This window comes from Salvelinus fontinalis, chromosome 10 (assembly GCF_029448725.1).
Source record: "Salvelinus fontinalis isolate EN_2023a chromosome 10, ASM2944872v1, whole genome shotgun sequence".
NCBI lineage: Eukaryota > Metazoa > Chordata > Actinopteri > Salmoniformes > Salmonidae > Salvelinus > Salvelinus fontinalis.
The window spans coordinates 36,231,945-36,256,500 of record NC_074674.1 but is presented as its reverse complement, the minus strand read 5'-3'; the positions used below and the strand labels follow the sequence as shown (position 1 = coordinate 36,256,500).

General features: G+C 44.3%; 1 protein-coding gene across 2 annotated transcripts; it reads right to left on the bottom strand.

The window, feature by feature from the left end:
- Window positions 1–10,015: 10,015 nt before the first annotated feature.
- On the bottom strand, window positions 10,016–23,713 carry LOC129864118 (adenylate kinase isoenzyme 1). Of its 2 annotated transcripts, none has more exons than XM_055936734.1 (7): window positions 23,600–23,713; window positions 16,978–17,012; window positions 13,879–13,914; window positions 13,460–13,623; window positions 11,157–11,273; window positions 10,677–10,868; window positions 10,016–10,246 (listed from the first exon to the last, which is right to left on the bottom strand). In XM_055936734.1, the coding sequence occupies exons 2-7, from the start codon at window positions 16,982–16,984 to the stop codon at window positions 10,178–10,180; spliced, it is 585 nt and encodes a 194-aa protein (XP_055792709.1). In that variant the 5' UTR covers window positions 16,985–17,012; window positions 23,600–23,713; the 3' UTR covers window positions 10,016–10,177. The 2 variants fall into 2 exon arrangements, with proteins under 2 accessions (XP_055792709.1, XP_055792710.1); XM_055936735.1 differs by lacking the exon at window positions 23,600–23,713 and adding an exon at window positions 17,793–17,823.
- Window positions 23,714–24,556: the final 843 nt, after the last annotated feature.

The following is a 24,556-nucleotide window of genomic DNA, read 5'->3' as shown; positions in this document are numbered from 1 at the left end:
AGAACTTTTTTGAGTTTGTGTTGCAGGAAGCAAATTTCTGCTTGAAAAAGCTAGCCTTGGCTTTTCTAACTGCCTGTGTATACTGGTTTCTAGCTTCCCTGAAAAGTTGCATATCACGGGGGCTGTTCGATGCTAATGCAGAACGCCATAGGATGTTTTTCTGTTGGTTAAGGGCAGTCAGGTCAGGAGAGAACCAAGGGCTATATCTGTTCCTGGTTCTAAATTTCTTGAATGGGGCATGCTTATTCAAGATGGTGAGGAAGGCATTTAAAAAAAATATCCAGGCATCCTCTACTGACGGGATGAGATCAATATCCTTCCAGGATACCTCGGCCAGGTCGATTAGAAAGGCCTGCTCGCTGAAGTGTTTCAGGGAGCGTTTGACAGTGATGAGTGGAGGTCGTTTGATCGCTGACCCATTACGGATACAGGCAATGAGGCAGTGATCGCTGAGATCTTGGTTGAAAACAGCAGAGGTGTATTTGGAGGGCAAGTTGGTTAGGATGATGTCTATGAGGGTACCCGTGTTTACGGAATTGGGGTGATATCTGGTAGGTTCATTGATAATTTGTGTGAGATTGAGGGCATCAAGCTTAGATTGTAGGATGGCTGGGGTGTTAAGCATGTTCCAATTTAGGTCGCCTAGCAGCACAAGCTCTGAAGATAGATGGGGGGCAATCAGTTCACATATGGTGTCCAGAGCACAGCTGGGGGCAGAGGGTGGTCTATAGCAGGCGGCAACAGTGAGAGACTTGTTTTTAGAGAGGTGGATTTTTAAAAGTAGGAGTTCAAATTGTTTCGGAACAGACCTGGATAGTAAAACAGAACTCTGCAGGCAATCCTTGCAGTAGATTGCAACACCGCCCCCTTTGGCCGTTCTATCTTGTCTGAAAATCTTGTAGTTAGGGATGAAAATGTCAGAATTTTTGGTGGTCTTCCTAAGCCAGGATTCAGACACGGCTAAAACATCTGGGTTGGCAGAGTGTGCTAAAGCAGTGAACAAAACAAACTTAGGGAGGAGGCTTCTAATGTTAACATGCAAGAAACCAAGGCTATTACGGTTACAGAAGTCATCAAAAGAGAGCGCCTGGGGAATAGGAGTGGAGCTAGGTACTGCAGGGCCTGGATTCACCTCTACATCACCAGAGGAACAGAGGAGGAGTAGGATAAGGGTACGGCTAAAAGCTATGAGAATTGGTCGTTTAGAACGTCTAGAACAGAGCGTAAAAGGAAGTTTCTGGGGGCGATAAAATAGCTTCAAGGAATAATGTACAGACAAAGGTGTAACAGTCCTGACCTATTTATGTTAGTTTTTATGTGTTTATGGTCAGGGCATGTGTTTTGGGTGGGCAGTCTATGTTATCTGTTTCTATGTTGGTTTCGGTTTGCCTGGTATGGCTCTTGATTAGAGGCAGGTGGTTTGCATTTTCCTCTAATCAAGAGTCATATTTAGGTAGGGCATTCTCACTGTTTGTTTGTGGGTGATTGTCTCCTGTGATGTCTTCGTTATGTTCGATGTATTCACTTTTGGAGCTGTTTGGCTGTTCGTTCGTTTTGATGTACGTTCCTGTTCGTGAGTTTACGTTTGTTGATGTGAGTTTATGTTCAGGTTCCGTTGTACGTCGTTTTCTTATTTTGTAGTTTGTTAAAGTGTTTGTTTTCGTGTCATCGGTTTTCGTTATAAAATAAAGATGGCATATTTCCCTGACTCCGCATTTTGGTCGAAGATCCTTCTCTCCTCACCTCGTCCGAGGATGAGGAAAGCGTCAGCTCTTACAGAATCACCCACCAACAATACAGAGACCAAGCGGTATGGGAATGCTCGACGGAGCAACAAGGACTTTTGGACTTGGGAGGAGATCCTGTCTGGTAGAGGACCCTGGGCGCAAACTGGAGAACATCGCTGCTCTCGTGAGAAGAGTGAGGCAGCCACAGCCCAGGAGCGGTGGTTTAAGGAGGCAGCTAGGAGACGTGGATGGAAGCCGGAGAATCAAGCTCGAAACCGGAATTATGAGGGGACACGTCTTGCACGGAAGCCCGAAAAGCCCGTGAGTAACTCCCAAAAATTTCTTGGGGGGGGGGCTAAAGGGTAATGGGCCAAGGGCAGGTAGGAGACCTGCGCCCACTTCCCAGGCTAACCGTGGAGAGCGGGAGTACGGGCAGACACCGTGTTACGCAGTAGAGCGCACGGTGTCTCCTGTACGTGTGCATAGCCCGGTGCGGGTTATTCCACCTCCCCGCACTGGTAGGGCTAGATTGGGCATTGAGCCAGGTGTCATGAGGCCGGCTCAACGCGTCTGGTCTCCAGTGCGTCTCCTCGGGCCGGCATACATGGCACCTGCCTTACGCATGGTTTCCCCGGTTCGCCTGCATAGCCCAGTGCGGGCTATTCCACCTCGCCGCACTGGCAGGGCGACCGGGAGCATTCAACCAGGTAAGGTTGGGCAGGCTCAATGCTCAAGAGAGCCAGTACGCCTGCACGGTCCGGTATTTCCGGCGCCACCTCCCCGCCCCAGCCTAGTACCTACAGTGCCTACATTACGCACTAGGCTACCAGTGCATTTCCAGAGCCCTGTTCCTCCTCCACGCACTCTCCCTATAGTGCGTGTATCCAGTTCAGTGCCTCCAGTTCCGGCCCCACGCACTAAGCCACCTGTGCGTCTCCTAAGTCCTGTACACACTGTCACTTCTCCCCGTACTAGTCCTGAGGTGCGTGCCCTCAGCCAGGTGCCACCAGTGCCGGTACCACGCACCAGGTATAGAGTACGCTTTGAGAGTTCAGTGTGCCCTGTCCCTGCTCCACGCACTAGTAGGAAGGTGCTTATCATTAGCCCGGTGCCTCCAGTTCCGGCACCACGCACCAGGTCTACAGTGCGCCGTATCCGGCCAGAGCCATCCGTCTCCCCAGCGCCATCTGAGCCATCCGTCTCCCCAGCGCCATCTGAGCCATCCGTCTCCCCAGCGCCATCTGAGCTATCCGTCTCCCCAGCGCCATCTGAGCCATCCGTCTCCCCAGCGCCATCTGAGCCATCCGTCTGCCAGGAGCCTGCAAAGCCGCCCGTCTGCCATGAGCCTGCAAAGCCGCCCGTCTGCCATGAGCCTACAGAGCCATCCGCCAGACAGGAGCCGCTAGAGCCGTCAGCCAGACAGGAGCCGCTAGAGCCGCCCGCCAGACAGGATCTGCCAGAGCCGCCCGCCAGACAGGATCTGCCAGAGCCGCCAACCAGACAGGATCTGCCAGAGCCGCCAACCAGACAGGATCTGCCAGAGCCGCCAACCAGACAGGATCTGCCAGAGCCGCCAGCGAGCCATGAGCAGCCAGAGCCGCCAGCGAGCCATGAGCAGCCAGAGCCGTCAGAGAGCCATGAGCAGCCAGAGCCGTCAGAGAGCCATGAGCAGCCAGAGCCGTCAGAGAGCCATGAGCAGCCAGAGCCGTCAGAGAGCCATGAGCAGCCAGAGCCGTCAGAGAGCCATGAGCGTCGAGAGCCGTCAGCCTGCCATGAGCGTCGAGAGCCGTCAGCCTGCCATGAGCGTAGAGAGCCGTCAGCCTGCCATGAGCGTAGAGAGCCGTCAGTCTGCCATGAGCGTCGAGAGCCGTCAGCCTGCATGGACCTGCCAGAGCCGTCCAAACAGGACCTGCCAGAGTCCTTCAGCCGGGATCTGCCCCTTGTCCCGGTGTTGCCCCTTGTCCCGGTGTTGCCCCTTGTCACGGTGCTGCCCCTTGTCCCGGTGCTGCCCCTTGTCCCGGTGCTGCCCCTTGTCCCGGTGCTGCCCCTTGTCCCGGTGCTGCCCCTTGTCCCGGTGCTGCCCCTTGTCCCGGTGCTGCCCCTTGTCCCGGTGCTGCCCCTTGTCCCGGTGCTGCCCCTTATTCCAGTGATGGTCCTTATCCTGGTGCTGCCCCTTGTTCTGGTGCTGCCCCTTGTCCCGGTGCTACCCCTTGTCCCGGTGCTGCCCCTTGTCCTGGTGCTAGCTGTTTATTTAGGGGAAGGTAGTGTTAGGGTGGGCATTAGAAGGGGTAGAAAGAAGAGGGGAGTGACTATGGTGGTATGGGGACAGCGTCCTGAACCGGAACCACCACCGTGGTCAACTGCCCACCCGGACCCTCCCCTGGACTTTGTGCTGGTGCGCCCGGCGTTCGCACCTTGGAGGGGGGGTACTGTAACAGTCCTGACCTATTTATGTTAGTTTTTATGTGTTTATGGTCAGGGCATGTGTTTTGGGTGGGCAGTCTATGTTATCTGTTTCTATGTTGGTTTCGGTTTGCCTGGTATGGCTCTTGATTAGAGGCAGGTGGTTTGCATTTTCCTCTAATCAAGAGTCATATTTAGGTAGGGCATTCTCACTGTTTGTTTGTGGGTGATTGTCTCCTGTGATGTCTTCGTTATGTTCGATGTATTCACTTTTGGAGCTGTTTGGCTGTTCGTTCGTTTTGATGTACGTTCCTGTTCGTGAGTTTACGTTTGTTGATGTGAGTTTATGTTCAGGTTCCGTTGTACGTCGTTTTCTTATTTTGTAGTTTGTTAAAGTGTTTGTTTTCGTGTCATCGGTTTTCGTTATAAAATAAAGATGGCATATTTCCCTGACTCCGCATTTTGGTCCGAAGATCCTTCTCTCCTCACCTCGTCCGAGGATGAGGAAAGCGTCAGCTCTTACAAAAGGTATGGTAGGATGTGAATACAGTGGAGGTAAACCTAGGTAATGAGTGATGATGAGAGAGATATTGTCTCTAGAAACATCATTGAAACCAGGTGATGTCATCGCATATGTGGGTGGTGGAACTGAGAGGTTGGATATATAGTGAGCAGGGCTAGAGGCTCTACAGTGAAATAAGCCAATAAACACTAACCAGAACAGCAATGGACAAGGCATATTTACATTAAGGAGAGGCATGCTTAATCGAGTGATCATAAGGGTCCAGTGAGTAGAGGTTGGTTGGGGTCACGGCGATCCAGACAGCTGGCCGGGTAGCTGGCTATCGGTAGCAAGATAACATAGGATGGAGGTCTGTTTTTTATTTTATTTTTTGTAATTATTATTATTATTATTTATTTTTTTCACCTCGTTCGTTTCCGTCGGTAGATTAGTGGGGTTCCGTGTGGCAGAGGGGATCGATCCAATTGGCAAAATAGATATAGTGACCCAAGAAAAAAAAGAAAAAAATTGTCCGGTATATTTATTTAGATAGCAGCCGATAAGACAGCTAATAATTAGCAGATGTGTATTCAGAAACGTCGCAATGGAAAAGCCTGTTGGAACCACCTCGGACAATTACGTCGGCAGACCAGTCATGATGGATCGGCGGGGCTCCGTGTCGGCAATAAAGGGTCCAGTCCAATTGGCAAAAGAGGTATTGTAGCCCAAGAATTCGCAGGTAGACCTCTTCGGCTAGCCGGCAGATGGGCCTAGCTCGAGGCTAGCTCAAGGCTAACTGGTGCTTGTTTCGGGACAGAGGTATTAGCCAGTAGTAGCCACTTGGTTGCAGCTAGCTAGCGACGATGATCCGGTGTAATTGTCCAGAGCTTGCGTCAGGAATCCGGTGATGTGGTAGAGAAAAAGCAGTCCTATATTCTCTGGGTTGATATCGCGCCTGTAGACTGGCATGTATTGGCCCGAGCTGAAGCTGGCTGGTGTCCGAGTTAAGGGTGAAGACCGCAGCAGTGGCTAACTGACTACTAGCTAGTAGCTAGTTATCTGGCTAGCTTCTGATTGGGGTTACGGTTCTAAAGTATAAAAAAAATAGCAGATCCGTACCGCATTGGGTGAGGCGGGTTGCGGGAATGTATATTCAGTTCCAAGATGGAAAGTGAAATTAAAATATATACGAAATGTATACAAAAAATACGAGGACTATTTACGCGGGACAAGACGGGACAAGACAAACACACGTCCGACTGCTACGCCATCTTGGAATTTGTGTATTTGTATTGTATGTATTTGATACCATTCCACCTATTCCGCTCCAGTCATTACCACAAACCCGTCCTCCCCAATTAAGGTGCCACCAACCTCCTGTGACGTAGGCCTATCAAGCATTTGTCTATCCTCCCCATTTCTCACTCCACCAGCCTCCGCTGATTTGTATGATGGCTAGTGAAAGGAATTACGTGTTAATTACGGCTCACATCAATCTGACACTTTTTCTGTCGTATATGTTTTCTGTAATATAGGCTACTATGTGAAAGGCTGATTGAACTGGCCCATTTTGGTATCTTAACATGTGATGGCACACACACACATGCCATCACCCCCTCCCTTGTTCTCTCTTATTGTTACCCCTACCTTCAAACTAGGTACAGTCGTGACATTCTTAACATTCCTGCTGACTGCATACAAGTGCTTACTGACGCCTTTTCTAATTGGCTTTCCAATGGACACATCCTGTCCCTAAGAAGCTCCTTTCCTCTTTCTCATCCCCCTTCCAGTGTAGCCGTGGAGTCGTGAGCAGAGCGCTCCTTGGAGGATAGCCCGGATACCTGCTAGAAAGTGTTTGTGAGCCTACTGAGGGCTGTGTGTGAGATGTGAGGTACACAAGGTGGGGAGTTCCAATAACACACTGGATGTACTGGTGTAGCAATGTCTCTACATCCTGTTGTGTCTACATGCTCACTCACCTTGACCCTGTTTTTGTTGTAAAAGAACCACCTTCAGCACTTTTAGTAAAGTGAGGCCATGCATGGATTTTGAAAAGGTTGTTATTGACCGGGTAAAGTTGGGATGTTTCAGGAATAGTTTTTATGTATGACTCTATCTTGAAACTATGCTTCATGGTTTCTGAAAGAGCTGCTTTATTTTATGACAGCATGTTTTTTTAATGCTATATGCCAGGGGTAGACAACCCTGTTCCTGGAGAGCTGCAGGTACTGCCGGATTTTGTTACAACTAGGGACCACACCTGACCAGCTGAGCTAATTGATCAGTTCAGTGATTGCCTAAATAATTTTAAAAAATTACCCCCTTTTTCGATCTTGTCTCATCGCTGAAACTCCCCAACGGGGTCGAAGGTCGAGTCATGCATCCCCCGAAACATGACCCTCCAAACCGCACTTCAAACTCCCGCCCGATTAACCCGGAAGCCAGCCGCACCAATGTGTTTGAGGAAACGCCGTTCAAATGACAACTGTCAGCCTGCATGCCCCCCACCCGCCACAAGGAGTCGCTAGAGCGCGATGAGCCAAGTAAAACCTTCCCCGAACCCGGATGACATTGGGACAATTGTGCACCGCCCTATGGGACTCCCGATCATGGCCGGTTGTGATAAAGCCTGGGATTGAACCCGGGTCTGTAGTGACGCCTTAGACCGCTACGCCACTCGGGAGGCCCTGTAATTGCTTAAATTCAACACATCTGGTCTTCCAGGTCAGTTAAACCAAAAACATGAAGCACCTGCAACACATTTTACATTTTAGTCATTTAGCAGACACTCTTATCCAAAGCGACTTACGGTAGTGAGTGCATACATTTTCTCATACTGGTCCCCCGTGGGAATCAAACCCACAACTCTGGCGTTACAAGCGCCATGCTCTACCAACTAAGCTACACTGCATTCACACTGGGATATAGCTTTGATCATCAAGTTTTTGCCCACTAGAGTGCAGTATTGTCTACAAATCGTTTGTAAATCAGACAGACTGTATAAGCAATTGGCCTACTTATGTGTGTTGTGTTGTCTATAGTTTGTCTGACTAAATTTCACAAATTTTACACTAAAGTACTATATGCTGGGTCACTGGGATCTATGATATGGACCTATCGGTAATTACATCTGCCAGTATGGAATCTTGTTACGTTTTTATCTATGCTGCTAATAAATGGTCAAAAGACACGACTAAATATCCACGTTTGGAAAGCAGGTTGTTTTGCAAACATTTATGAACAACTGCAATCTCACCTGAGCTAAAGTGTCTAGCAGGAATGTTTAAGTAGGTAATCCATAACACATTAGACGATAACCAACTTACCTTTAGTGTCTATTGACGATAGTATCTTCTGGCCTGGGAATTTTTGTTAAGACCACGACGCTCGTTCTGATCGTTAAAACGCATCGCTTGCGGTAGTTTTGGAAACATATGATACGGCACTTGTTTACGGAAGACAGAGGCGTACCTGTGCTAATTAGCTATTTGCGTCTCCTAACACCTGTATGTAAATGGAAAAACAGAAGCCACAAATGTGTTGTCACTGAAAAATACTGTCGCCTGCAACTGTGTTAAAACAGTGTATAATAAGTGTATATTTTGCATTTGTGAAATCATTTTGATATAATATGTAAGAGAATCGTTTCACATGGAGTGTTTGGCTGTTTTGGCTGCCAGAGCCAATTCGCCTCTAAACAGAACATGTAAGGTCCTTGGACTATAATGAGTATATTATTGGGTTAGGTTAGCCACTGCAAAAGTAAGAATTTACCTCTCGAGGAGATTGGATTAGTTCATCCATATTCTATGGTATAGTTTTCCAGCAACAGATTACAGCTGCTAAGTAATATTTACTTACTTGCCTGCGGTTACGGAACCCCTACCTGTCCCAGACCTGCTGTTTTCAACTCTTAATGATCGGCTATGAAAAGCCAACTGAGATTTATTCCTGATTATTATTTGACCATGCTTGTCATTTATGAACATTTTGAAAATCTTGGCTCTCTCTAATTTTCTCCTTCTCTCTTTCTTTCTCTCGGAGGACCTGAGCCCTAGGACCATACGTCGGGACTACCGGGCGTGGTGACTCCTTGCTGTCCCCAGTCCGCCTGGCCTTGCTGCTATTCCAGTTTCAACTGTTCTGCCTGCGGTTATGGAACCGCCACCTGTCCCAGACCTGTTGTTTTTCAACTCTTAATGATCGGCTATGAAAAGCCAACTGAAAATTATTCATGATTATTATTTAACCATGCTTGTCACTTATGAACATTTTTGAACATCTTGGCATAGTTCTGTTATAATCTCCACCCGGCACAGCCAGAAGAGGACTGGCCACCCCTCATAGCCTGGTTCCTCTCTAGGTTTCTTCCTAGGTTTTGGCCTTTCTAGGGAGTTTTTCCTAGCCACCGTGCTTCTACACCTGCATTACTAGCTGTTTGGGGTTTTAGGCTGGGTTTCTGTACAGCACTTCGAGATATTAGCTGATGTACGAAGGGCTATATAAAATAAACTTGATTGATTGATACTTCAGGAAGGAAAACATATCTCCTGTACTAAACACATTAGTCCAACATGCCGTCAGATGACAAACGACATAAGGAATAATAGCACCATCTGGCGACTTGTTGGGCTAAAAGCACATGAATGCCGGCAGCAGATCAAAGGGCGGTGCGCTTCTGGTGTGCACTCTCCTACTACAGTAACATCACATGATGATAGACATTGTGACATTTTCAAATAGGCACCTGCAAATAGTACCATGTAAAAATTACAATCGTAGTGCTTATTTCGTTAAATCTTAAGGATAGCTTTTATGTTATGCATACTATTCTGTAGCTGTTCACATATGACACAGTTTATCTGTTATGTGATGTAATGAAACATATCAAGAAGTGTTAGACAGTGAAATGAATATGAACATAGGCGTACTGCATTTTCTTTTACAATGGTTGGTTACTATTCTACTCTATTCCTGCGGTGGGAAAACTATACTATATCCTGCATGATGTAATGGCCGGCTGCCATGTCTGTCACTGCATGGCGTTTAGCACCAGCCATAAAGGAGTCATGTCGCCATGCACAGAGAGTGCAGCCCAGAGCGAGAGAGAGCGAGAGAGCGAGAGAGCGCGAGAGAGCGCGAGAGAGCGAGAGAGCGAGAGAGAGCGAGAGAGCGAGAGAGAGCGAGAGAGCGAGAGAGCGAGAGAGCGAGAGAGCGAGAGAGAGAGAGAGAGAGAGAGAATTGCCATATATGGGTGTCTGTTGTGGTTTGTGGAGTGAAACAGGAGACTACAGTGTTGAATTAAGGAAGCGCTGTTCCTTATTGGCCTTTCATAATTACCAAGCCAACTAGGCACAGACATCCAATCAATGTCTATTCCACGCTGGTTCAACTTAATTTAATTGAAATGACGTTGAAGCAACATTAATTCAACCAGTGTGTGCCCAGTGGGAGGTGACTGAGCAGATTTGAGCTTCTTTCGGCATAAAATTTACATTTAGAAAAATATGACCAAAACAAATTCATATCCAGTCATGTTTGCGTTTTACTTCAGTTCATCGATAGCTTTGGCAACGTGTCCGAAGACTTCATCCACGGGCAGCTCAGAGTCAATCTGAGGAGAATGAGAGAGAAAGGCATGAAATGAGATTGTATGATGTCGGTGGCATCATCATTGTAAAATTATAAGGATTTTGAGAGAGAGAGTCGAATTTTCAGAGTTTACAAGAGCTGCGAGGTGAGACACTTGGGTGTATTGTCACAATGCACTTATTTATTTTTAAAAGAGCAGAACTGTTTATCTTACACTGTTCTATGACACTCTCTCGCTCTCTGTCTCTCTCTCATCTCATGTTGGAATTCAACCAGTGGAGGCTGCTGAGGGGAGGACGGCTCATAATAATGGCTGGAACGGAATGAATGGCATTAAACACTCCTTCCGCTCCAGCCATTACCACAAGCCCGCTTTCCCCAATTAAGGTGCCATCAACCTCCTGTGGATTCAAGCATTGACCGTAGCCTATAACTAGTGGCACCAGTCTTACCTTCCTGACAATGCCGCGACTGGTGTAGAAGGCGATGACTGGCTCAGTGGCTTTGTAGTACAGGTCCAAGCGCTTCTTGATGGTCTCCTCGTTGTCATCAGCGCGACCGCTGGTCTCACCGCGCTTCATTAGCCTCTTGACCATGGTCTCACCCTTGGCGTCAATGTACAGCAGCAGGCAGGGGGCTCCGATCTGTGAGAAGAAAAACATAATGGTCAGGACAACTTTTAAAAGGTTGTTGAAATGATATAGTCATTTTAACTGGGAGGTGACGTGCTAAAGAAATATATTTTGAGAGAAGAACTGCTGGAAATTGAGAGATGTTGAGCTTTGTGATTTTTGAAAGGACGGGACACCTTAACAATGCATAGGTTTCCCTACTTGCATTCTGTGTTTTTTTGCACTGCTGCAACCTAATTGCCCAGCAATGTTAAAGTATGGATTTTCTGAATGTGAATCCATGTCCCTTTCTCGTCTTACTTTCTTCTCGAACTCCTCGCCCTGCTTGACCTCACGGGGATAGCCGTCGATGAGGAAGCCCTTGGACACGTCGGCCTTAGCAATCATGGCGTCCTTGATCATATCCAAGACTGTGTCCTGGAGGGGGGGGGGGGGGGGGGCACATGTACTATTCATTGACATGAAACACACGCACCTTCATAGAAAGATGTTGGAACAATTTCACTTGTGTCGAAAAGTGACAAAGTAACTTGTGATCACCAGGTGTTGGAACCAAAATTATTTTCCAAACAGAACCATCTTTTTTTTTGTTCCGTTCCACTGTTCAGACCAGCAAAATAAAGTAATGGTTCTAACCCCAAAAAAGTACCAGTTTATATCATTCCTTTCTGTTCCTTTTTAACCTCTGAAATATATATTGTTTTTACATTTAGCTCGACATTAAATTACTTCACCAATCAGTGCGGATGGAGCAGCTTGCTGTTGAGCGGGTAAGCGATTTAATCTATATAGGAAAGTTGTTAAGAGCAAATTGTATTTTGCCGTGACAGCATGGTTTTATAATATCATAATGAAAGATAAACACACACTATGCTGCTAGTCAAAGTGTAGAGCACAAGATGCAACTGAAATTTTGAGGGTGAGAAGAGAGCGAGAGAGGATGGAGGAAGCTTGCCTTGAAGTGCTGGGCATCTTGTTATGACATGCATTATATTGAATTAGGTATAATTCTGTGTGCCTACGGAGGAGTGGCTTCTATGGAAGAACTTTGAATGTCTTTCACTTCCCAGTTGGTTTAACGTTGGCCCAGAGCAAACGTTAGCTAGCTAACAATCTTACACAAGAATTTAAAACACGTCTTACCTTTTTGTGGTTAATAAATCCAATGTGAAAGGTGAAAACTATAGTATTCTTAACTAGATTTGAAAAAGTTAATCCATTCTCCACTAATTAAGCATCGCTCCCAAATGTTTGAATTACGCTTCTAACGTCATCAGTAGGCTACAATAACTTATGCTTCAGAGAGGAGGTGTAACGCTCGTCATTAGGTGTAAGAGAGGAGGACCAAAGCGCAGCGTGGTATGTTTCCATATTTATTGGAAACCCTTAACAACACGAACAAAAACATTAAACAGAAAATTAAACTAACAACGCTACAGACCTGAACATGTGAACATACAAACAACGAAGAACGCAATGAACAGGAACATCACCCACAAACAAACAGTGAGAACAGCCTACCTAAATATGGTTCCCAATCAGAGGAAACGTAAAACACCTGCCCCTGATTGAGAACCATATCAGGCTAGTTGACAACCCTAAACCAAACATAGAAACACACAACATAGAATGCCCACCCAGCTCACATCCTGACCAACTAAACAAGACTGAACAAAGGAAATAAGGTCAGGAACGTGACAGGAGGGGAAGTTAACCTACACACATGCACACCGACTGGCAAAGATTTCCAGCTGACAGGCAGACGCTGGAATAAGTCTGAGTGACAGAGTGAGGGCTTTGCATAAGCACTTCGTTGTGACTGGGAAAAAATGCCCGGAACATAAAGGAACATTATTAACCGGTACCCATTGTCACGTCCTGACCATAGTTCTTATGTGTTTTGCTTGTTTAGTGTTGGTCAGGACGTGAGCTGGGTGGGAATTCTATGTTGTGTGTCTAGTTTGTCTGTTTCTGTGTCCAGCCTAATATGGTTCTCAATCAGAGACAGCTATCAATCGTTGTCCCTGATTGAGAATCATATATAGGTGGCTTGTTTTGTGTTGGGGATTGTGGGTGGTTGTTTCCTGTATCTGTGTTTGTGTTCTGCACCAGATAGGACTGTTTCGGTTTGCCACACTTTGTGATTTTTTGTTCGTTGTAAGTGTTCACTGTTTTTGTTTAATTAAACATGTTGAGCACTGGCTACGCTGCGTGTTGGTCTGATCCCTGTTTCACCCCCTCTTTTAGTGAATAGAGGGAAGGCTACCGTGACACCCATGCTTTTAAAATAACAATCTTTTCCGGAACAGTATAGATCACTTTTGTTCTCGGTATTGGTTCTGTTCCTCAAATAATGTAATTATTTTCCTGTTTTTGGTTCTGTTCCCTGAACCGGTTCCAACTCTTGGTGAACACAATATCCGATTTAAAATGAGTATTAACCTGATTTATTCATACTTATTGCAAGGAATTCAGCACAAACGGTACAGTATACCTTAAACCTGTGTAGTTAGACTATATTTACTGTAGTAACAACATTGTTAGCATGTTATTACATAGTAACTGCTTTAGGGATGACTGTGTGCACTGTCCCAGCCACTCACCAGGGGTACAAGCTCTCCCTTCTGCATGATGGCCTGGAGGGTCTTGCCCCTCTCGGAGCCGGATGCTACCTCAGCACGCAGCAGGTCCCCAGAAGACAGGTGGGTGTAGCCATACTTGGCCACCACCTTCTCACACTGGGTGCCCTTACCAGAGCCAGGCCCACCTAGGGGACACATACAAGGAGGAAAGGGGTTAGTGTTGGTTGGTTGGTGAATCCCATCTAGCCATAACCTTAGTGGTGGTTGGTTTATGACACAGGGCTATATTTACTTTATACTTTAGTGTATTCTTTCAAGAGAAGTGTTGACTTCACCTTATATCAGATGTAGAATGTGCATATGCCTACATTTTGTGCTTTGTTGCCTGATAGTGTTGATTTTAAAATAAGAAAATAAGAATAATAATATATTTCACTCACCTACAACGAAGATGATCTTGGCGTCCTTGATTTTGTCTAAAAGGAACAGAGGCAACAGAGAAATATAGCTGGTAGTTCTAGAAACAACTTCAGATGATTACTGGTTAAACGTGCAGGTTGCTGACAGTAAACCAAGTTGACTAAAAGTTTTTGTGGGAGTGTAACAAACCATCATCAGAACGGACAATTTGTCTGGAGCAGCTTGTTGAGTTGGAGCAGCTGAATGAGCAACCCATCTTGACATGGAACCTCTCTGCCTTCTTGGACTTATATACAATGGAGTTACCTTGGCAACCTTCGCCAACCACTTCACAATGCTTTGTGACCACATAGAAAATGGCCCCTAGCTACAGTAGCACTGGGCTAAGATTAGCCAAAGTCACTGTAGTCACACATTTTGTAGCAATTTGGGGTGATTATGCATAATGGTCTGAGTTATTCCACATGAGAATATGCAGTGTTTGAGTCACTAGGGAATCCAAAAGTACTGTAACTTTTTATTAAAGGCTTTTGAGATTTGTACATCTGAATTGGATAAGAGTCAAGCAAAAACACTGTAAACCTATCGATCTCTCAAGTGCCTTCAGAAAGTATTCACCCCCTTGACCTATTCCACCTTTTGTTGTTACAGCCTGAAATCAAAATGGATTAAATAAATAAAAATCTCACCTATCTACACACAATACCCCATAATGGCAAAGTTTGAAAATGAAAAACAGATCTCATTTACCTAAGTATTTACACCCCTGAGTCACAAGCACCTTTGGCGGCGATTACAGCTTTGAGTCGTCTTGGGTAAATCTGTATTAGCTTTGCACATCTGGATTTGGGGATTTTCTGCCATTCTTCCTAGCAGATTTTTTCAACCTCTGTTAAATTTATTTATTTATTTTTATTTTACCTTTATTTAACTAGGCAAGTCAGTTAAGAACAAATTCTTATTTTCAATGACAGCCTAGGAACAGTGGGTTAACTGCCTGTTCAGGGGCAGAACGACAGATTTGTACCTTGTCAGCTCGGGGATTTGAACTTGCAACCTTTCGGTTATTAGTCCAACGCTCTAACCACTAGGCTACCCTGCCGCCCCAAAATAAATAAGATGGGGTGCGGCAGTGAACAGCACTCTTCAAGTCTTGCCACAGATTTTCAATGGGATTTAAGTCTGGGCTTCGGCTTGGCCACTAAAAAACTTTCACATTCTTGTTCTGAAGCCATTCCAGCGTTGCTTTGGCTGTATACTCGGGGTCATTGTCCTGTTGGACTGTAAATCTTCACCCCAGTCTAAAGTTGTTTGCACTCTGGAGCAGGTTCTCATCAAGGATTTGCCTGTATTTGGCTCCATTCATTGCTACCTCTGTACATACCAGTCTCCCATTCCCTACTGCTGCATCCCCATAGCATCCCCATAGCATGATGCTGCCACCATCATGCTTCACGGTAGGGATGGTGTTAGAAGGGTGATGAGCTGTGCCTGGTTTTCTCCAGACATAGCACTTTGCATTCAGGCCAAAGAGTTCCATTTTTGTCTCATCAGACAACATAATCTATTGCCTTAAGATCTCAGTCTTTCACGTGCCTTTTTGCAAACTCCAGGCATGCTGTCATGTGCCTTTTCTCAGGAGTGGCTTCCGTCTAGCCACTCTCCCATAAACCCAAGTGCTGTAAACCCGAGTGCTGTGGTTAAGTGCTGTAGAGACTGTTGTCCTTCTGGCAGGTTCTCCCATCTCAGCCAATAAACTCTGTACTGTCATTGGGTTCTTGGTCACATCCCTGACCAAGGTCCTTCTTGCCCGGTTGCTCAGTTTGGTCTGACGGCCACCTCTAGGCAGAGTCTGGGAAGTTCCATAATCCCAATGATGGGAAATTGAAACTTTCAAGACTCTAGAAATTGTTTTATACTTATGCTTCATCTCAATTCTCAGAGATCTACAGACAATTCCTTGAACTTCATGGTATAGTTTCTACTCTGACATGCACTGTCAACTATGGGGCCTTATAGAGACAGATGTGTGTTTCTTTCTAAATCGTATCCAAACAATCAAATTGGCCACAGGTGGACTCAAATCAAGTTGTAGTGACTTCTTAAGGACAATCAAAGGAAATTGGATGCACCTGAGCTCAATTTGGAGTGTCATAGCAAAAAGGTGTGAATACTTGTGTAAATGAAATATTTCTGTATTTCATTTTCAATACATTTTCAATATTTTCTTAAAACAGGTTTTCACTTTGTCATTATGGAATATTGTGTGTAGATGGGTGAGAACAAAAATCTGTTTAATCCATTTTGAATTCAGGCTCTAACACAACAAAATGTGGAATAAGTCAAGGGGTCTGAATACTTTCTGTAGGCACTGAATCATTCACTGATAAGTAGTAGATATAAGAAGTAGATAAGAAATCCCTTTCTTTTTGAATGTTCCTTCATCTAATAATAAACAACAATATAATGTATAGCTACAAACTCATATAATGTATTTTCCCATTTGAGTGTTGTGCTGACTATGAAGGTACAGTACAGTATGTTCCTTTCAGCTGTAGCAATATTGTAAATAACCAGAAGAGGTCACCATAGCCTAAGCACATACTTAGGACCAATGATGTAAATACACAGGATTGCCTTGCTATGTGTTGGCCATTGAGAGGCTTTGAAGCCACCGGTCGGCCATATTGGCACTCCCCAGTAGGTGATTTCCTTCATAGGAATGAATGTACAAAATTACGTAAATTTAAGTATTTGTTATTGTACTGGGGACAGTAACATTAGTAATTTCAAAAAATGATACTTTAAGAATGTTTTTTTATTTTTTTCATTTTATTATGTTTAGCTCACAATATAATTAAAATGTATGTATTAAGCTGTCTAATAGAAAAACCATTACAAGGAGGAATGAAGACATTAATAAATGCATTTCTATAGTTTTCCAAATATTTTCTACAATGTGGGGGAGTGTCAAGATGGAGACGCATTTGCTTCCACACAGCACCCCAATCGAGTCATCTAGTGTATATATAAATCATTGCTTAGAACACAAGTACTTCCCCCATGACAAAAGTTTTATGTTAAAGGAGACCAACATATTTTCCATTTGTCATAATTACCTGCCATCTTGATCTACAAGGGTTATTCCTTTTAACTGAAATAGAAGACAGAAAAAACAGAAGTTAACTTGTACATTCAGAGCTAGTACCACTTCTTAGCCTGCATTTGACTCCATGCAAATAGATGCAGTCTCATTTTCATATTTCAAAGAGAACCAAAGACAGTAATATCAGTCAGTAGCTTTAGTTTTTTTAATATTGTTGTGTCCTCCAAAGCAATTGATTTTGGGTGAATGCTGTGTTAGTATACTTACTTATCCATGTCAAAAGAATTACAGCAAATTAAATTTCGCAATCTGAATAAATTCTCATAGTAATGCAGTAAAGCCTATACTCTTAATCAGTTTTGACATTAAGACAGTTGATGTCCAAGCAAAAGAGGAAATGTCTAAACCACTACTGCCTGAAACTGTTACCTTCTTATAATTTGTGAGAATAAAGTTTCCTCAGAACAAACACAATACCATTTGTATATTATGTAACTTGAATGCAACTTAACTTAGGAACAATAAACCCGGTCCACAGAAGGGAATCATTAGAATGCAGCATCAAGTAAAGTCAAAAGCATTACTTCCACATATCTCAAAATGGACAGAATCAATGAGAGTAACAGTACAGTATCTGATCACTCAGCAGCCGGTTACAAAACTCAACCAGAAATTATAGCAGAACCTGATGTTCCTTCACACCCCCAAAATAATCACGACCAGAGCATAGTACCATCCCTGTGCAAAACTGGATGACGGAATGGAATCTGAATATTTCTGATTGCAGTAAATATAAGTTAATATTACCAAATAAAATAACAGCCTTACTGTTCCCTGTGCATTTTCTTCCGGCCTTCCTAAGTGCCAGAGGGAGGGAGGAAGAGGGAGAATCATTTCTGGGTGCGTCAGGATGGCATGTGTAAACAGATCTCCCAGCTCAAGTGGCTGCCCGCCTGGGTCATGTGATGAGGGTGAAGCCTAGCCTTGTGGTTATTTTGAATGATGCCTGAAACAACTGGATAAAAAGTTGGAGAGAAAGCTGATCCTGTATAAATTGTTGTGGAATAAATGAAAAGGTCTAACATGAGCTGACCATGAATCAGTCATTGCTGGCTGAAACAAAGGTGGCGGTAGGGAGGGTGCTTTTCAATCAGTTGTTGAGGGATAAGTGAAAAACTCAATGTGTCTGGCCCTACAATAAGCTGACCCTACAATAAGCCAGCGAGAAAGTAAGAAGTCTGCATTCGTTAGGTTAAGATTGTTAGGCCAGTAACTGAAAGGTCACTAGTTTGAATCGCAGAGCCAACTAGGTAAAAAATCTGTCTGTGCCCTTGAGCAAAGCACTTAACCCTAATTGCTCCTGTAAGTCGCTCTGGATAAGAGACTGTCTGCTAAGTGACTCAAATGTAAATGTAAAAAGATTAGGTTACCATAGTCTTTTTGGAGCCCAGGAAGAGTACCTGTTCTGGAGGAAACTCTGCAGAGTGGTCACTAGCTGGCACAGCCACAAAGTCATACAATCTTATTTTAAACCTGACCTTAACCCTAACCTTAACCACACTGCTAACTCTAATGCCTAACCTTAACCTTAAATTAAGGTGAATTTTTACAATATAGACAATTTTGACTGCAGCTGGCTTATCTAAGGGGAAATCTCTCAGAATATTAGGTTCATTAGGGACTGGGTAGAATGTTTGCTCGTGTCATGGTAATCATTTTCAGTGCATAAACTCACAGGTTACCAACAACACACTAAGGGAATTTCTGGTTTTAAATATCCTATGATTCATGTTGCAGTGACACTGCCAAAGACACGGGTAGGCAGGTGACTAGTAGCATCTTAAGTTGCTAAGCGTAGATGTTCTTTCATTTTCTTTGTGATTTGATTATAATCCACCATAAGAAAAAGCCACAGCTCAGACATGTTCCACAGACAGGCTCAAGTATACTGTACATTTCACCCTTGGAAAAGTGTTTCAATATGGCAGCCAGGGCTTGATAGGATTATTTCACCCCACTCACAGAGGAGAAAGAAAGAAGTGGTAGAGTTTCACTGAACCTCTTCACCATCCCGCTGCCCTACTCTACCTTGGTTTTTCTGAAGACTCACTAGTCAAGGTCCAGGTCGGCAGGTTTTATGTAGAGCTCTTGACTCCGTGTCCTTTGTAAATGTCACCCAGGCATCTGAGTCAGCTCTGTGCCCCTTTGGGACACCCACCCTGGCCTATTATGGTGCCTTCACTAGGCTGTGCAGCCTCCTTGGCATGCCAAACACACACCTCCTCCAATCAGGAGAGGACCGGGCACTGCCCAAGCAGCTGGGGTTACCGCCCGTTAATCATGGCAGACCCTGGCCATGACCCCACTCTCTGAGGATGTCTCAAGTGGAGTTTGGATATGCAAAAAAACACATTTCCAATTCACACATGCGTATAATTCATGTGTGAAATAGGACAAATACAAGCACCCACCAAATTATTATAATATCATGAAGTATGGTTATCTTGACATGAGGTGTAACGTGTGCTATATTGTGGTACAGAGCACTATGTTGACCTTTACATTGACCATTACGTTGACTGTTATGTTTTTTACACTAACCATTTCCCAATGGCCACTCTTTTGTATGTCTTTTTTGTCCTGTCCAGACCGGCCGTCTTTTTTTAGTCTTTCTTTGGTGCAGTCCAGGCCAGCTTTGATTTCAATGTCCAAGGATGTTGATTTCTGGTCCGGTCCTGACTGTATTTGGCCCAAACATAGACATGGTTCAGATTTGGTACAATCCAGACCAGACCAAATCTGAAGCAATCATAGATATCTATGTTTTGCACGTTTGGGCAGTGCCTCACAGTACATTACAGCAGAGTGCACTATATTACAGTACAGTAAAGTGTAGTGTACTGTGATGCACCCTACTTTACTCTAATGTACTCTACTGAATTAAACTACACTGTACTCACTGTACTCCCAGATCCCCCGGATGTAGTGATCACAATATAGTAGCCATATCTAGGGAAACCAAAGTTCCGAAGGCTGGGCCTAATATATTGTATAAGAGGGCATACAATACGTTTTGTAGTGATTCCTATGGTTTTGATATTTGTTGGTCCGTGGTGTGTAATGAGTAGCAAACAGACACTGCACTTGACACATTTTTGAAATTGCTCATTCCAGTTACTAATAAGCTTGCACCCACTAAGAAAATGACTGTAAAAACGGTTCAATCCCTGTGGGTTGATGAGGAATTTAAAAAATGTATGGTTGAGATGGATGACGCAAAAAGAATGGCAAATAAGTCTGGCTGCACAACCGATTGGCAAACGTATTGCAAGTTGAGAAATTATGTGACTAAACTGAATAAAAATAAAAATAAACTACACTATGAAACAAAGATAAATGATATAAAGAATGATAGTAAAAAGCCTTGGAGCACCTTAAATAAAATTTTGGGAAAAAAGGCTAACTCGGCTCCATCGTTCATTAAATAGGGAAGGACATTCAACAAGCACAGCACCTACACAAATGACTGATAATTGGCTGAAATAGATTGATGATAAAAAGATTGTGGGGACTGTTTTGTTAGACTTCAATACGGCTTTTGGCATTATCGATCATAATCTGCAGCTGGAGAAATGTGTTATGGCTTTACATCCCCTGTTATATTGTGGATAAAGAGTTACCTGTCTGACAGAACACAGATGGTATTCTTTAATGGAAGCCTCTCCAACATAATCCAGGTAGAATCATGAATTCCCCAGGGCAACTGTCTAGGCCCATTCCTTTTTCAATCTTCACTAATGACATGCCACTGGCTTTGAGTAAAGCCAGTGTGTCTATGTATGTGGATGACTCAACACTATACTTGTCAGCTACTACAGCGACTGAAATGACTGCAACAGATAACAAAGAGTTGCAATTAGTTTCAGAGTGGGAGGCAAGGAATAAATTAGTCCTAAATATTTCTAAAACTAAAGGCATTGTATTTGGGACAAATATAGATAATGCAAGATAATCCATCTACCTGACAGGTGTGGCATATCAAGAAACTGATTAAACAGCATGATCATTACACAGGTGCACCTTGTGCTGAAGACAAAAGGCCACTCAAAAATGTGCAGTTTTGTCACACAACACAATGCCACAGACGTCAGAAGTTGAGGGAGCGTGCAATTGGCATGCTGACTGCAGGAATGTCCATCAGAGCTGTTGCCAGAGAATTTAATGTTAATTTCTCTACCAAAAACCACCTCCAACGTCATTTTAGAGAATTTGGCAGTATGTCCAACCACCCTCACAACCAAAGTGCAAGTGTAACCACACCAGCCCAGAACCTCAACATCCGGCTTCTTCACCTGCGGGACCGTCAAAGGGGGAGAGAAGGGGGTGCTGAGCAGTATATTTCTGTCTGTAATAAAGCCCCTTTGTGGGGAAAAACTCATTCTGATTGGCCTATGCCCTCCCAGGCCCACCCATGGCTGTGCCATGCCCAGTCATGTGAAATCCATAGATTAGGGCCTAATGTATTTATTTCCATTGACAGATACCCTTATAATTAAGCAAATGATTTGAAATTGTTATTTTGATATAATGCTTACTTCATTGAGAGTGTATGTGCAGTTGAAATTTGGCCATAGAATCAATGACTGAAAAATATGTATTTTCAACATTGGGAAGATACGTATTTTCACCTTTCATTCAGCACCTAAAATGTACCTGATTTCAACAGCTGGAAAATATGTATTTTCAACATCCCCCAAAAATGTATTTTTCGACGTCTGGAAATGACATCTTTTCACCTTTCATTCATCACTTTTTTTTTTTTTTTTTTTTTTTAAATTGAACTAGGCAAGTCAGTTAAGAACACATTATTTTTTTCACAATGACGGCCTAGGAAGGGTGGGTCAACTGCCTTGTTCAGGGGCAGAACAACTGATTTTTACCTTGTCAGCTCGGGGATTCGATCTAGCAACCTTTCGGTTACTGGCCCAATGCCCAGTACTCTAACCACTAGGCACCTGATGGTAAAGTCTGGAAAATACTGTATTTTCAACGTAATTTTGCTTACTGGGTGTTAGCTGTGTAAAATAGGACTATTCCAGTGCCCATGCCATTTCTATGGCCTATCCACTGTCATTATTGAGGCGGGGTTGCGTGTGTCAATGTCTGTTAGCTGTAGAGTTCCAAAGGTACCTTAGAGTATTCCTTTTTATGGTTTAAATGTGAGTCCCTTTGGAAACGTAGACATTTTTTCTCTGACGCGCTGTCCGCCATCCATTCTAACCTGGTCGCAAAACCATCATACTGGCTTTCAATGTCTGTTCGCCCACATCCCGAAACACTTTCCTTACTCCGGGATAAAGGACATCAAGAACGCACGAAAGAAAGACTTCTTTCAATGAATACAACATTATTCCACAGATAATAACGTTTCAGCACCAAGGGCAGCGTCATCTGAATGCTCCAGAATCAACCCATTCCGTTTCCTCATGTAAGCCACGTGCGTAAAACCTGTCCCAAGAAGCATCTGCTAACCCACTCGCCCCTATCTCAAGTCTGTGTATATCCAATGCACCTCTCTCTTTCCCCAGCGTGTGTTATTGGTGTCCCCAGTCATGCAGTTTAGCTATTAAAAGACCCTGTCTGTCCTCTCTGCAGCTGTTCCCAGATACCATGTCAACCATTAGCAGAAAGCACATGGAAGGCTGGATTGCACTTGCTTAGCTGGTAAAGCCAATGTAAGTGTAGCATAGAGTATTTAACAATAAGCACATAATCTGTCATTACAACTGCAGTGTCCACAGCTCTCTTATGCAAAGCAGTTGATGTACTGTATTGTATGTGGTCCTCTTGTGGTACTGCTCCTTTAATAGTGGTGATATCCCTTTAAGGGAAAGCAGGAGAACTTTTGACATCATCAGCCCAGTCTGAGTTAAGATATTCTATGGTTTTTACAGAGATATGGTTGGGGAGAAAGGGAGAGAAGGATGTGTACTACAGCTGTGTGGTGTGTGACTTCCAGGCGGTAGGGCTTTTCTGGTTTGGATCTTCACCATTAACTAAGAAGAACCAATAGCATAAAAAGACATAGATCACCCCGCATCAATGCAGCATGCTGTAAACACAGGCATATTGCAAATAAAATTACGGTGGGTTGGTGGAAATGAGCAACCGGACAGGCATAGCAGCACGTTGGTTCTGCCATGGACAATGAAGGATGATTTTTTTTTGTAAAAACAGCCAAGCTTGTTCTTTTGATCTCCTACTGTGCATGCAGTCCAGGCATGGTCTAGTCCACTCACACATAGTATGACACACACTTCATTTGGCTATGACATTCTTACACCATAGCAGAATGAGGACAATGCTACATACAGTATGCAAGTGCCTGAGCTACCCTTTTCCTCAGCCTTCCATAACCTTTAAATGCATTGCATCAAAGAAGCAGTGGCAGCTAGGGTCAGGCGGCACTTCACAGTGCCACGCTCTCTCCCGCCAGTCAAGCAGCCCTGCCCACTATTCCCTCACAAGCCCCTCTCTGTGTTCCTGCGGCACAATTATCCCCCAAGCCCCGCTTCCTGCGCTTTTTATTCCTCTGCACCACTGCCATTGTGTGGCTGTCTGTCCTCTGTACTGACCTCTGTAACGTTGCGGCTCTGTCCACAAGTGTGTGTGTCTGGATCCTGTGTGTGACTGAGCAGTGTCCCTGCTGCACGGCAGCTCTCTCTCCCCCTCCTACACTTTTTATAGCACAGCTCAGCCTGCTCAGACACCAGTGCATTCTGGGAAAAGAGGGAGAGAGCGGAGGAGAGGGGAGTTTGGGGTTTGTGGGCAGTGTGCCTTCAACTGCTGTAAGAATGTATTATTGTCATCATGTGTTGTGTGTTCGATCCACGGAAGCTCCCTTTGCATTTACAGTTTACATCCTTGAGGAGAGGTTGTTTAATCGAGGGGAAGAGAGAGAGTGAGCTAGGAAGCTAGGGAGAGACCAAGCTAATGAGGAAGTCAGAGGGGGATTATCAGCTAACTGCAGATTGATATGTTGTTCCTTTTAATATGGAATGAACCAACTGCTGGGGGGGGGGGGGGGGGTTACGTAGGAGGATTGTGGTCTGTTCCAGCAGAAGACTTGAGATGCATGGGAATTACTTTGCCTTTGCTAATAAATAAATAAATAAATCCTATCGCGAGCCTCCGCTGTAACATCATAGAGGAGAGGTTGTTTGTGCAGGAAATGCCGGGAATTATCAAAGGACTCTCAAACAATAAAATAACAATGATGCATCTGTTTCTTTGCAATAAACAGGAAAAGAGCCATTGTGCTAAGGTGAACCACAACTCAAGCTGTATAAAGAGCACTGCCTTTCTTTGCATTCTAGTCACTGTTATAATCTCCTTTGGAAAACAGAGAAAAGCAAACCAACATGTTTGGTCAGGTTCACTGTGCCTCGCCCAACTAAGGGCAAGTCAATGACACTCCCCATCCTTTTTTATGACCTTGATTTTAGTTGCTGATATAAAGAGTCGTTCTTGTCTGAGCGAGGAGACTCATTTGATAATGATGATGTAAAACATTACATATCTAAAGATATCGG

Bases quoted from the DNA above. Each gene is read 5' to 3' on its own strand.
- LOC129864118 (XM_055936734.1), bottom strand. The intron at 13,624-13,878 runs GTGAGTGAAATA...TGTGTCCCCTAG, and splicing joins CAAGATCATCTTCGTTGTAG to GTGGGCCTGGCTCTGGTAAG. The intron at 10,869-11,156 runs GTAAGACGAGAA...TTCTTCTCACAG, and splicing joins GCGAGGAGTTCGAGAAGAAA to ATCGGAGCCCCCTGCCTGCT.